This window comes from Leopardus geoffroyi, chromosome D1 (genome assembly GCF_018350155.1).
Source record: "Leopardus geoffroyi isolate Oge1 chromosome D1, O.geoffroyi_Oge1_pat1.0, whole genome shotgun sequence".
NCBI lineage: Eukaryota > Metazoa > Chordata > Mammalia > Carnivora > Felidae > Leopardus > Leopardus geoffroyi.
The window spans coordinates 73,110,750-73,125,592 of record NC_059329.1 but is presented as its reverse complement, the minus strand read 5'-3'; the positions used below and the strand labels follow the sequence as shown (position 1 = coordinate 73,125,592).

The 14,843-nt window shown below is 36.1% G+C and overlaps 1 protein-coding gene across 1 annotated transcript; it reads right to left on the bottom strand.

Annotated features, from left to right (window-relative positions):
* Positions 1 to 186: 186 nt before the first annotated feature.
* CD1H11orf58 (chromosome D1 C11orf58 homolog) lies at positions 187 to 12,647 on the bottom strand. The gene is made up of 5 exons (XM_045484641.1): positions 12,317 to 12,647; positions 7,397 to 7,480; positions 4,424 to 4,484; positions 2,901 to 3,010; positions 187 to 1,225 (listed from the first exon to the last, which is right to left on the bottom strand). Exons 1-5 carry the CDS (start codon positions 12,377 to 12,379, stop codon positions 995 to 997), a joined length of 549 nt encoding a protein of 182 aa, XP_045340597.1. The 5' UTR covers positions 12,380 to 12,647; the 3' UTR covers positions 187 to 994.
* Between the last annotated feature and the right edge of the window lie 2,196 nt (positions 12,648 to 14,843).

Below are 14,843 nucleotides of genomic sequence, written 5' to 3'. Positions count from 1 at the left end.
CCAGTCAGAGGATTCTACTCTTACTCCCACAGAAGCAGCAATAAAATCAGAAAGCAATACTACTTTCCAGTAATTTGATAATCGAGGTAATAGTACTGGGATAAAATGAAGAGAATTTGTTTCAGCTTCTTCAATAAGCCTATTCCTCATTTTTAGATAATGAGGATGAAGGTATCACAAACCAAATATGGGAAACTGCTTTTCTTTATTGAGGGCTTAGGAAGAAAATTAACTTTGGTCACATATTACCATAAAAAAAAAATCCAGTTTTACATATTCCTAAACAGGACCAAATAATCAGAGAAATAATTTCTTCTGTAAAAATTGGCCAAATTTATCAAAAATCTAACATACAATGTAATTCAAATTATATAAAGACTGCTTGGGATCATAGCATTCCAAAATGTATGATAGTTGCAACTCCATCTTAACCAGTGTGAAAGTATTTGCTCTCATGTTGCTTTGGTCCAAAAGAGTAGAGCTGAATCAGGAAGAGTAAACTAAGTACCTAATCTTTTGCAAACAATTTAGACTGTTATTGGCAGCAGAAATATCCATGATGAATAGTTCTACTACAACAAAGTATAATAACTGAATATTTTTCATGAACACATTACAGTATCAGATAAACTTCTTATAAGAGAAAAATATGAAGGAACAAAAAAGATGAAACAGCTACCACAAAAGTGTCTCCCCCATAACTATCTGAAGGGGTAAAAAGGTGAGATTAGAGGTTTGATGATGCTAATATGAAAAGAAATTGAGTATTGTATTTATTTCTTATTTTATACAACTCTTACTCTTTACAAAAATGGTTAATAGTCATGCCCATAAAAGTGTAATCCATGGCATTTGAAAGCAAACACTCTTTGTAATTATTTAAAAGGGCCTTTTTAAAAATTATAATACAAAGGTCTGTGCTCTATAAGCAGTCCTCCACTGTGCATTATAACAATAAGGCTTACTTTTAATACAAAGACTAAGTGTTTGGGAGTTATGAACCACTGGATTTAACAAACATCATTTTATAGTTGCTTTTTGCATCTTTTTTGTTTTTGGGATCCTCCACTTCATCAGGGTGCTCAGTAGCTTGGAGTTCTTCAGCAGATTCTTCTTTCTCTGACTCTGAATCACTTTCAGAGTCATCTGGACTTTCAGGATCAGGTGAATCATCATCATCATCATCATCTCCAGCCACATCACCTTCTCCATCATGATCTTCTACCTATAAACATCAACCAAAAGGCTCTTCTTAAATACGATTACCCAGGACAAAAAACTGGGAAAGACCCTAATTTTTGTCACAGTCTTAAAACAGCTCACTCCCTAGCCATTAAAATCAAGTTTTAAGACTGCTATTATGATCAAGAGCTGCCAAGCGAAGACCTGAGGACTCCAGCATTGTCATGTTTTACATATTAGGACTTAACTAGGATTTTGTTCTAAGAAACAGCTTTGAACGGAGGGCCTGAGTGGCTCAGTGAGTTAAACGTCCAACTATTGATTTTGGCTCAGGTCATCATCTCAGAGTCGGGAGATCAAACCCCGCATTGGGCTCTCCATTGGGCACAGAACCTGCTTGGGCAAGGATTCCTGCTCTCTCTCAAAAAAAAAAAAAAAAAAAAAGAAAAAAAAAAAAGAAAAAAACAGCTCTGAAGACCACTCACCTGCTCCCCTCCCTCTAGTTTGAAAGCTACTATATTATATCTTCCTGAAACAATATATATATATATATATTTTTTTTTTTAATTTTTTTTTTCAATGTTTGTTTATTTTTGGGACAGAGAGAGACAGAGCATGAACGGGGGAGGGGCAGAGAGAGAGGGAGACACAGAATCGGAAACAGGCTCCAGGCTCTGAGCCATCAGCCCAGAGCCTGACGCGGGGCTCGAACTCCCGGACCGCGAGATCGTGACCTGGCTGAAGTCGGACACTTAACCGACTGCGCCACCCAGGCGCCCCACAATATATATTTTTTGAAGTAAATAAGGCAAGTTAACCATTGACTCATGGAAATGTGGAAAAGTTATCAATGTTTTATGTATGATATTACTTTGGAGTAGTTAACCGGTAGTTATATTATGAATAAGGATCATGGAAAATAGAGAAAGAGGGGCACGTGGGTGGCTCAGTTGGTTAAGTGTCCAACTTTGGCTCAGGTCATGATCTCACGGCTTGTGGGTTTAAGCCCTGCGTTGGGCTCTGTGCTGAAAGCTCAGAGCCTGGAGCCTGCTTCATATTCTGTACCTCCCTCTGTCTCTGCCCCTCGCTTGCTCACACTGTGTGTCTCTCTCTCAAAAATGAATAAACATTGAAAAAAAAAAAAAAAAAGAAAAAAAAAAAAAGAGAAAGAATCTCCTAAACTAGTATATACAGGAAATACTTCCCCTAACCTGTATGTTGTTCATGCTTATTAAAGATATGCCCTGATGTATCTAAGTAGAATTTACAGTAAGCTTCTATCAGAAAACATTTGTAAAACTCACAAAAGTATCTCTTCCCATTATCTACAAAGACCTGTTTGGGCATACAGAAAATTAAGTAACTGTATAAAGAAAGCTTTCTACATAGGATTCTTTTTTTTTTTCCAAATTTTTTTTTACACTTATTTATTTTTGAGAGACAGAGAGAGACAGAGCATGAGCAGGGGAGGGGCAAAGAGAGAGGGAGACACAGAATCAGAGGCAGGCTCCAGGCTCCGAGCAGTCAGCACAGAGCCTGACGCGGGGCTCAAATCCACTAACTGTGAGATTATGACCTGAGCTGAAGTCAGACGTTCAACCGACTGAGCCACCCAGCACCCCTCTACATAGGATTCTTAATTGCTAGAGTAACCTAACAGATATAAAGATATCAATTTAGAAATTATCTTCCCATTTAAAGAAAATGTTAATTACTACCTCACTGAAGCCAAGTCCACAATGTCGTCGATATCTTCCTGATAATTTACTGTCCATACTTTGCTGATATTGAGACTCCAGTTCTTCATTAATTTTCTTGTCTTCTTCCCCTGCATGTCCAGTGTACTTTGGTTATGTTTCAGTCAAATTAATAAAAACATTTGATTACACAAAAAACCCATATTACAGATGCTATTATATTCAGGGCTGATTTCTCTGTGACTAATTTTATAATGAATTTTGTGGATAGGTTTCTCTATACCATAGGTAGTTACCTAATAGGCATAAAATAATTGAAAGATGTATTTATGATTACTTCTTTAGTAACCAACCCTCTAAACTACGAGTGTTTATAAAAGATGAAGAACTTGTATTGAACAGAAACAATGAAAAGGCAGGCAACTCTGTTCAGAGAATGGATAAGTAAAATGACACTGTAATGGCTCTACTTTCTTACATATCAGTTTACTGAAGCAACATAAACTCCTTTAAAATTCTGTTGTTATTACATACCATTTGATGCATTATTTTTATATATACTGTGGCTTATGTAAATTATGAAGCAGTATACTAAACTACCTATGAACTTACTACTCAAGAACTAGAGCATTACTAATGCCATCAAAGCTTTGTGAGTATGCCATTTTAATCTGTAAATGGGAAATTTCATTTTAATCATCAGTGGTAGTGTCTGCATTATTTTTATTCATAAATTCTACAGTTTTAAAGAATAAATGCAGCAGTTAAAGTTTTCCATTCTGCAAAGCTCAGGGATTCTTTTTGCCTTTTCTACCAGTGCAAATCAATTTAAAATAATTGTTTAACATTAGAAAAATGAAACACCTATTAATTTTCAAAAATGTGCTACATATTCTAGGTCAGTATAAGGTGAATTTAAATAATTTAACTAGAAGATTTGTTAAATATGATCCAGATCATTATGCCCTGTTATTAATAATGTCCAAGATTAGGGTCAATTTTAAGTAGGAGAAAATTTCATTTGACAGCAGCCTGAATTCAAATCCAAACTCTTCATTTTCGGCTTTTACTTGAAAGGTTTTTTTATCTAAAATTAAAAGTTAATTTCTTCAGGCTTTGCAACAAGTTTATATTCTTTAAGGATTTCAAAATAAAACTTAGTGAATAAGTTCAAAACCAGTTTAATATACCAACTAGAACACCATACGTTAAATAATTTATAAAATAAAATACATACATTCAATACATACCGTAATTGGCATTATGAGTCATAAAACCTCACTATAATTAAAATGTTATAAATCAGTAACAATGAAGACAGAAAAAAGTTTCTTAGTTAGAATATCATTGATATATACTCTCAAATATTTAAAAACTAAAGTATATGCTAATTGTTACGTGATATACACGTTTACATATACATTTCCAATTCTAATATTTTAACCACGAATACAATTATACAAGTCAGAATATCCTGAAATACATACAAATATTTCATATTCCAAATCTAGCATTACCTCTTAAATTATATTTTACTTTCTTACCTGTTCGGAAGTGAGATGTTGATTTGTGATCTCCTATAACAAGACGTCCAGTATGTTCTTTCTGTAAGAAAGTAGAAAATATACTAGAATTTGAGACCACTAATTTAAAATAATTAATGAGTGTCTACTATGTGCCCAACACTGTTCCAGGCTTCTGGGATACAGCAAAGAAAAAGAACCAAATTGAGATCCATAGCTTTATAGAACTTACATTCTAGCAAAGGTAGAGATAAGGAAGGGAAATGAAATCAATAAGCAAATATATAGTATGTTAGAAGCTTGTGTCATTAAAACAAATACACAGAGCAGAGAAAGGAAGTAGAGAGTATGTTGAGATCATGCTGGAATTTCAAATAGGATAGAAAACTAAAAAATTGAGTCGATATAAACATTTTCTTTCCTAAAAGGCCAATTAATGGGTTGCTTTAACTCTCCCACCTCCTCTTTCTGATCCTCAGGCACATCTCTTAGGGAGAAAACAAATGAAATTATTTAGCTAGATAAAAATGAAGTAACTGACAGACTTATAATAAACAAAGAGTATACAAAATAAAAATAATCACTATATCACAATCAAATATCCAGCTATTATTTGACTACAATAAATACCCTATCTTAAACTGTCAAAAAGAACAGAATTTAAAATAATCTAATTCTATAAAACATAAAAATAAATCCTGATTCAACATTACTAATTATCAGGCTACATAATTACTCTCAATGACCAGTTACAACCCACTCTTTATAGTTCATATAGATCAATGACTCAATATACTGCTTCTTTAGATTGCAGAAAACACCCCATTAACAAGATTTGAAAATATATAATGCATCAAGTTATTTGAGGATGAGGACAGTAGTGCACTGGTCTATTTATACTTTCAGTTGGTTCTCCCTCTGACCAGGAAAATACTCATGGTAGCTGGCTAGGCTTAGGAATATAAATATACTCGGTGGCCACAAAACAGAATAAATCTAAAGATCAAAGCTACAATCTTGGCCTTTCTAGGGAAGAATTTAACATATGCTAAAGAAATGAATTACTAGTAGCCAAATTTCTTCTTCTTAATTGTTTGATTTCTTCTCCCCCCCCCACCCCAATTTTAATGAGATATATTTGACTACTGGTAGCTAAATTTCATACACTTTATGTTAGGGGATTCTTCCTAAATACTTGAAGAGTTTTCATTCTACTAGGTTGAGTATGCCCCCTAAATTATTACTTTACATACTCTTAGCAAATATTTTATTTGCGTGAATCAAGAGTAACTTCACACTACTTTCTAGGATAAATTACAAATTAAAAAAAATTTTAATGTTTATTTTTGAGAAGGAGGGAGCATACATGTGAGTGGGGGAGGGGCAGAGAGAGGGAGACAGCATCTAAAGAAGGTTCTGCACCATCAGCACAGAGCCCAATGTGGAGTTTGAGCTCATGAACCGTGAGATCACGACCTAAGCCAAAATCAAGAGTTGGATGCTTTACCAACTGAGCCCCCAGGCACCCCAATAAATTACAAAATTGTTGGGAAATCTGAATGAGATATTATACAAATGAATCCTTATTTAGGCCTTACTGTGTTGCATGATGTCTCCCTACCCTGAACCCCATTGTTCTAGTCTGGCTAACTCCTCTTCGTTTTACCAATTCTATTTCTGGAATGCTTTCTTGTACCATTGAGGCAGTTAGCTACCCTTGTCTGCTGATTCACAGCACTATGCACATAGTTCTTTCACAGCAATTATAATTCTACATTATCTGGTTTCCTCTACATGAAGGCTCTAAACACGTGTTAATGATCTATGTGATCCAAGACCTAGTATACAGTACCTGGCACAGAGTAGACAGCCAATAATTGTTGGTTAACGAGTAAGATAAAAATGTGTGTCCACACACAGACCTGTAGACAAAGGTCCACAGCAGTACCATTCATAAGAGCCAAAGAGTGGAAAACCCCAAGCGTCCATCAACAATGAGGGGATTAAAAAAAATTGTTGGTAAAATATATGAATGAATCCCTGTATGAATAAAGACAAAGCGCAGAATTTAGTTTTGACGAACTTAACCGACTGAGCCACCCAGGCGCCCTGTTGATGAGCTTAAAAGAGAAAAGTTTTCTTATTTTATCCACATTTGTTTGCACAAAGATTTTTGGGACAATGTTAGGAAAATAAATTTACTTGCTTATACAAAATAAATACCTAGAGATACCTGTATTTGCATGTAAAAATTATTGCTAGGAACAAGAGGTATTTTCTCCACTAATGTTTTCCTGGCACCCATGGCTTGTATTTCCTACTGTGATAATGAAACTGAAAGGGATTTCAAAATATACTGAGAATTCTAAAAATTAAGTTTTGGGGGCACCTGGTGGTTCACTCAGTTGCGCATCTTGACTCTTGACTTCAGTTCAGGTCATGATCTTAGTTCATGAGATCGAGCTCCACATCAGGTTCTGAGCTGACAATGCAGAGTCTGGGATTCTCTCTCTCCTCTCTACTCCTCCCCTGCTTGCACTCTCTCTCTCAAAATAATGAATAAACATTAATAAAAATTTTTTAAATTTATAAATTTTTGATAAAAGCTTGGTTACTATGTCAAAGGCTGGCGAGAGCTATAAAATATGAAAGGACTACCATTTGGTCTCCCCAGAAATACCTTCTATTAAATCATTAGGCTAACAGATAGCCAATCATAAACTTTGTTCCACTGCAATCTCCTCAAACCAAAGTTTTTCTCTGTTCAATCTCTAAGCCTTACTGCCCCGTGGCACTGAGAATCCTATAAGTGGTTCAGAAATAGTATACATTTTAAGTGCTTGGTTAGGTCAGCTGTGTTTCCCAAAGCCAAAAGTAATAATGCAGACCAAGAAAATGAGATCCAAATATATTGTCTGGGTCACTCAACAGACAAAATAAGCGCATTACTTTCACAGAAAAGACTTTAAAAAATACATACTGTTTGATGCTTACCTTTCCTGCGCCCATAAGTCTCAAGAACTTTTGTTTTCTTTCCTCATTACCTAAGTCTGCTGCTTCCCAATTGCTAGATCCAAGCTGCAAAAGAAATTTGCCAATTAATTTTTTTGCACAATAAATACTTACATATTTAAAGTCTACCCATAACTCCCAATGAGTTTTTTTTTTTTTTTTTCCCCTCCCTGTCATTTTTAACTATAAACAGGGCTCACTGTTTTTGTTTAGGAAGTTAAGCACATACATCATATTCAAACTTAAATATACTTACTCCTTTTGTTACCTCAAGGCAGAATCCTTTAGTTCTTTTGCAGCCAGAGCTCTGAATTCTCAAGTCTGCATTTATCAGAATCACCTGGAGGGTTGTATTAAAACCAAACTACTACGCTATAACCCAGGAATTTTAGATCTAGTAAGTGTGGGGTGGGGCTCAAGGATTTCATTTCTAACAAATTCCTAAGTGAAGATGATGCTGTTGATGTTGACATGGGAACCACACTTTGAGACCTACTACCTTAAAGCCTTGCAGGGCCCTAGAGTACCTAGGATTTTGAACCCAGAGGCTGCCACAGTTGTTAGCTGGAGTTAGTTGGGCTTTAGTGATATTCTAAGAACAGTGTAACATCAGAATCTAATGGACCCAATTTTAGGTTTTCAATTTCTATTTTGTGCAGTTCTAGTTATCTGTGAGGATTGATATGTTAAGACTTATCAATTCTTTCCTAAAGGTCTTCTGAAGAACAGAAAACTTATTTTAAAAAACAGTAAAACTTATTCTACCCTATAATTATCAAATGGTCAGTTGAGCCCTTTTACAAATCTAAGAATTACGGAATCCTAGTGATCATATTTTTCCCTACATTTTGAAACAAAGGTAGGAAATATTTCATTATGATTCATTAGTTATTGCCAACTATGCTAAAAATGACTAAAATAAGAATACAGAAAAATGGTAGAAGAGTTTTCTCATGTTGTCCAAAGTACTGCATCATCTTTCAAGATATCACTCCTCTGTTGTGTGCTTCTAGCTGTCACGGACAGAGTTGAGAGTCCAAAATTTTTCACTTCTACTCCTAATGGCAACTGGGTAAAAAGTGAAAACTGACAGCAGTCATTTCACAATTATTCGATGAATAAAATGAATGCAAAATGGTAGTGTACCCTAAACTAACAATGGCAAAATTAACTGTATATGCAAAACTCTTAGACTATGAATTTTTGGATGATGAAACACTAGATGACTTTTCTCCAACCCAGGAATCAACAAGAGACAAAGGAAAAAAAAGAAAGAAAGAAAGAAAAAAAAAAAGACAAAAAAATATGGCACTCTTATCTAAAGAGTCATTCAGCAGGGAGGACTTCATCTTGCAATACTGTGCAATAAGAGCCTGAACTATCCTGTTTTTCTAAAAATATGTATGCCTGTTTCATCTCTTATGGTATTTATAACCAAAATTTACTTGATAGCATTTGAAACTGGACAGTGCTGAAGGCAGATATGTATACAAAGGTGACTGGAAGAAATGTGGAAATGAAAACATTCATTGGATTCAACTTTGTAATTGAGTTTATAATCTAAGAATGAAAATGTTTAAAAATATGGAGCAAAGATGACAACCCCCGTTTTCAACACAAAATCATGAGCACAAAGGTTTAAATTCTTCAAGTACTGTATTTTGATGATGCAAATGCTAGAACTGCAGACAATAATAAAACTAAAATCTATTAGAAATTTAAAATCTGAAATTATATGTTCCAGTTTTACACACAACTGACAAGCAGTTAGCTGTATTCAGAGGCTGCTAATCATTTTGGGTAAATATGTCACGAAAATCAGGAAACTGTGCAACAGAAATTTGGGTTTGCTATGTTTACATTCATATTAAAATTTTCAATAAAATTGTCTTTTGCTGTCTTTATTCTTCTGGGAATTATCTGTAGCAGATTTACAGAATATAAAAGAAATGGTGACCATTTCTCTGAGGATATGAGAGTTAAAGTATTTGTACAACAATGGACACTCACTGATGGTCCTTTAAATTCCTTTTGGTTGGGAGCTTATATGCTTTCATGATTTTGGCTACCTAACTTGCAGAGCTCTACTTTCCATCTGACAACTCATATCTTTTTATAAGCCAGTTAATTCTTAACTATTTCTGGCTGAACATAGTTAAGAAATAAAAGGCAAAGTACTAGTGAAGCTTAAGTTCTGATTCTCACTACATCACTTGCTCTCTGTGAGCCTGGACCTGGCATTTAATTTCTTAGTTTTCATTCCTTATCTACATTAAGAAACTTCTTTAAAAGACTATCTTAATAACAAAACCCAAGAACTGCATAGTGTTTTACAACTTACAAACGACTATTCACTTCCATTCTCTCAAGAATCCATTTAATAAATAAGAACACTGAGGCAAAGGGACTTAAAAACTTAAGTTGCTTACTCTGATCCTCTTGCCTTAAGTTTTTTGCTCTTTCCACATCATACTGTACATGATCAAATGGGACAGAATACGTAGAAGTACTTTTTGAACTAGTTATAAAAGTTACGGAATCAAGGTAAAAACAAAACTGTCTAAAAGCCAAAACTTTTCTGAACCATTTCTATTAAAAGAGCAAGTATCTTCAATGTCTTTACATAAGTAATCCTATCCTTTACAATATCTGATCCTAATGTTTTTTCCAATCAAGTCCTGGTTCTTCCTTTCAAAGACATTAGCATACAACACCAAGTACCTTGCCCAAATGCTGCATTCTCAAAAGCTCATGGGTGCCTGATAGATTCTTAGAGGGTCTCCATGAGTTACTACAATTAACTTCCCCTCTCCTCCTACTTCCTACATAGCTTTCATTTCTTCAAACCAATGAGGCCATTTTTAAATTCTTTACCCTTAAAACCTTTTACTATAGAATTACAGTCAATTTACCTCCTCCTGAATACATATGCTAGTAACTCTTAGAATTTACTTCTAACACTGTCAGCATTTTCCTAGAGCTGGATTCCATGTTTAATACCTACTTTTAATATTTCTCAAAATGTGTTACCCTCATTTAATATGTGAGGTCAGTAGGCAAAAAAAAAAAAAAAAAAAAAAACTTTATCTTTTACATGCAATGGATGCTCATTAGAAATTGATGACCAACTACAACTTTAATTATAATTGATTTTCTACAATTTAGGTATGTATTTCAAAAGTATATTTTTAAAATTCTGTATACAGCATTTAAAATATTTTTAAAAGAAGTACTTAAAGATAACTCCCAATTACCAGTAAAATACTCACCTGAAAGAAACTGACTTAAAAAAAAAAAAAAACCACTATCAAAAGACAAGTTACTCTATTGCACTTTAACATAAAATTAGCAACATAATCATTTTTAGAGTCAGTTAAAGTTGCAGGTCCTAATCCTGAATTGCAACTATAACCATCTCCTTCACCTGACAATGCTTATAAAATTGGAAAAGATCTTAAAGGTCATCTAGTTTAAACTGATCCCATCAGACAGAAGCTGTTAGAGTTAATTACTTAATCCCTTTAACTTTGTTAAATTACCTAACATCAAGAGTTTTCTGTTAAGCTAAAAGATTGTTTGTTTCTGAGTAGCAAAACAGGTGCCACAGTTAAATACCACGAGGAAAACACTGTAATAGCTTTTAAAATGGCACCCAGGTTACTCAAATGCCTTTAGACAAATGCCTGACAAGTACTGGATTGCCATATTAACAAGATCTAAAGCCAGAAGCAGGTAAGAACATGGCACATGAAAAAATCTCTCATTATGTAATTATTCACCTCCAAATCTTTACTGATTACTAATCTTTCTGCAGAGCTAAATTTAATTTAAGGACCTTGGTATTCTGGTCTTAACACCAACCACCACCCATCCAAAGTGGGGTGGGTCTTAACATCGTCTCATTTGCTACAACTTATATACAACAGTAGTCTTTAATGAGCTTTTTAATGGTTCACCAAGGAAGGTATTATGAAAGGCACTGAACTGCACTATAGAAATAAAGAACTCTACATGTTCAGAAATTAATAGTGCTTTAAACAATAACTGAAAGAAAACTAGATGTCGTCCTTTTATCATCCTTAAAAATGGCATTTCGATGCCCCCCGCGCCCCAAAATTTCTCAATCAACGTTCCCAAGGCGTTTATTCATTGTATGAAGGACCTAGTTTTCCGTTTACTGCAGTCTCCATGACACTGCGCTAAGAGCCAGGACAAATATACAAAAAGACTTAGGGACAAGCACCGTCCTTCATTTTTGAATTCCCCAAAGCTGGCATAGCAGTAAATATTTAATGGATTACTTTAAGGAATGGTTTGCTATTAAAGCTGACAAGCTTTGGGTTGGGGCGTGGGGGAGAAAGGTGGCTGAAATCAAAATGGGCTTCTAGGTCTTAACATCTTAGACCTCGCCACCATGCGTCAGTACGAAATTACTCCCCTGGTACAATATTCGGTTGAATACTGTTTTCCGTTTACTCTTTATAGTACATTGCAAAAGTAATAACGGCCAGAAAATCTGTCCAAACGTGCACCACATCTTGACATTGTCACAGGTTCATTTTAAACCTCAAACAGGGAGGATCCTGCCATCCCTATCCTAACTAGAAAGGCCCGACAAAGAAGCTTCATCAGCCCCCAAATAAGCTACTCGACCCTCCTAGGACTTCCTTTCTCGAACCCCCTTCCTACGCAGGTCTCTGGCTCTTAGGGTGTAGACCTCTTAAACCTTCCGACACTCAATTAAGGAAGGGAGACATTTCCCAGTCATTCTTCTGGTTCCTCCCCCTCGGCCCTCCCCCTTCGGGCCACCTCAGACGCTTCCTCTTGCTTAATCCACCCTTCCCGGCCTACCCCAGCCTTTAGTAGGCCTCAACCCTCATCCACTCCGCCATTGTTATTTACATCGTCGTCTGGGGAGGCTGAACGCTTCACCCCGTGCGGATGGGACTCCCTGGCAGCACTCATCGTTGCGGAGACCCCGACGGGCAACGCAGAACCCACTCGCTGTTCTCTTCAGCCCCAGCACCAGCAGCCTGCAACCTGCCACGGGCCCAAGCAGCGCCACTCCAGAACGCAGAGCCCCTCCAGGCCTTCTCCGCCACAGTCGTCACCGCCGCGGCTACTCGCCACTACGGAGCACTCTGGCAGTTGTAGTTTTCCGGCTCAATCCATACCGACTAGAACGTACGGGATGGATGGGGCAACTAAAACTACAATTCCCAGGAAGCTCAGCGGCGCAGATCGCGCTGTGTGGCGGGAGTACCCTCTGAAGCTCCGCCTTCATGGGCTGGTGGAGGGAGCTTTCCCGCGGATGGGTATGGCGGTGAGCGTTCGTTTAAAGCTTCGTTGCCACAGAAAGAGCCTTAGCGGCTTCGTCGCCACAGAAAGAGGGTTTTCACTATGAGATGCTGCGTTACTGACAGAGCATCTGTCATAGTTAAGCACCGAAGTTTAAATGTAATGTTTGGAGATTATTGTATCCTCACGGATACCCTCCACCCGCAACGAAACCCTTAAAAAAAAATGGCTTCTCCTGTCTCCATCCGGGCGTTCTCTATTGCTCTTAAGGGATTTCTAGGTGATCGGCGGTGCGGCTTTCTAGAAGATTCTGATGAATATTTTTGCCGCTATCTCATTCTCACTGAAATGAGTTCAGTGTGGTGCTGGTTAATTGGCTATTATTGAAACTTGGGTCCACCTGAGGGAATTCTGTAAGCTGTACACATTTCTCTGTGTGAAGTGACCCTCCCTGCTGGTAATTAGGCATTGTACCTTTGAGGCCTTCACCAAGTGGAGTCCGTCTCAGCCAGAAAGCCCTGTATCTTTTATGTTCCTCAAAAAAGCTTTTTTGGTGCGTTGAGGTGAAATTCACAACAAAATTAACCACTTTAAGGTGTACAATTAAGTGGCCTTTGGTACATTCGCAGTGTTGTGCAACTATCACCTCTGTCTAGTTCCAAGACCCCAAAAGGTCCGCCCCCTGCCACCCCAGCGGCCACTAGTCTACTCAGAAAGTGCTGTATCTAAAGATTTTATTCAGATACTGAAGATTCATTCATGCAGTATTAAGGTATCTGAATGTTTGACCAGGCCTGAATCTGGCTACCCTCAACCCTAACATTCTGTCAGGATCCTTGTCCTTACTTACTCTGAAGCTTTCTGACCTTGAACAATATATATATATATATATATATATATATATATATATATATATATATATATATATATATATATATATATATTTTTTTTTTTTTTTTAGCAAAAATCAGTAAATCATATGATAGTATAGCTTTAGTGTGCACTTTGGTGATGAGAGCAGCCTGTGAAACTGCCAATTAGCTTCTGAATTTAGCAATTACTCTAGCTTGACTGCCTGTGTAGAAATGGTTTTACCTTTCTAGATTTCATATGATCCCTGTACCATTTACAGAACTGTGACCAGTGGAAGAGAATTAATTTATGCAGTCATATATCCAAATTTTGCTCCTTTATTTTGGAAGCAAAGAAATAACAATGCTAATTAGGGTTATGTGAAAAAAAAAAACCTCACTCATATTTTATAACCAAGGAAGGGCACCTTAATCAATTAGATCTGTGGTAATAAAACATAAATCAAGGAGGGAAAGAGTAAACCCATGAGGAGAAAGAGTATTTTGGCGAAGTAGTTTTTTGTTGTTTACTATGAATTAAAATATATATTAACTGATTCTACAAAGATTTTTGTGAATATACTTACAATGAAATTACAGTTAATTCACAGAATTTTCTAGGATGGACTGCAGTTTACATCCAAAGGATTTGACAGACAAACACATACAATTTATAACTTAGCTTTATAAATAAACAAATGGGGAGGCCGAATAGGTATTTTGGAACTGCTAAAAGAATTCAGAAGTAAAAAAGGACTATCAATAAGGCTAGTAGTTACTAAATACTTCTAACTTAAATTGGGGAAAGTCCAGAAGAGTTTAATGAGCTAGCAACCTGTCTTTTATTTCTTCACCAGAATTGTTGGCACCTGGATGACTAAATCTTCAAGTTATCATAAATCAAGATCACAAGCCAAAGAGTAACATAGGAAATAAAAAAGACTGGATCATTTTATCAGATTTTACTGTTTCGTATACAGAAGGCTATATGGGTAAGGATGAAATATTAGTGTAATAGAATTCATATATGGCACAAAAACTCAGTAATAACCTTACTCCTTATTTTGTAAAGACAAGAAGATACTCTGTCGCAGGTATAACTCTGAAATACGTTCTTCAGGATTGTGACTGTTCCATCTTAATTTTTTGTTTCTGTATCTTCTGTCACAGTACATGCCAAAGAGTAGTTAATAAGTTTTTTTGAATTAATACAGGAAGTATGAAGTTATATAATGTAACAGAGTGGTACCTCATATAAGTCCTAGAAACCTAGAAATGTT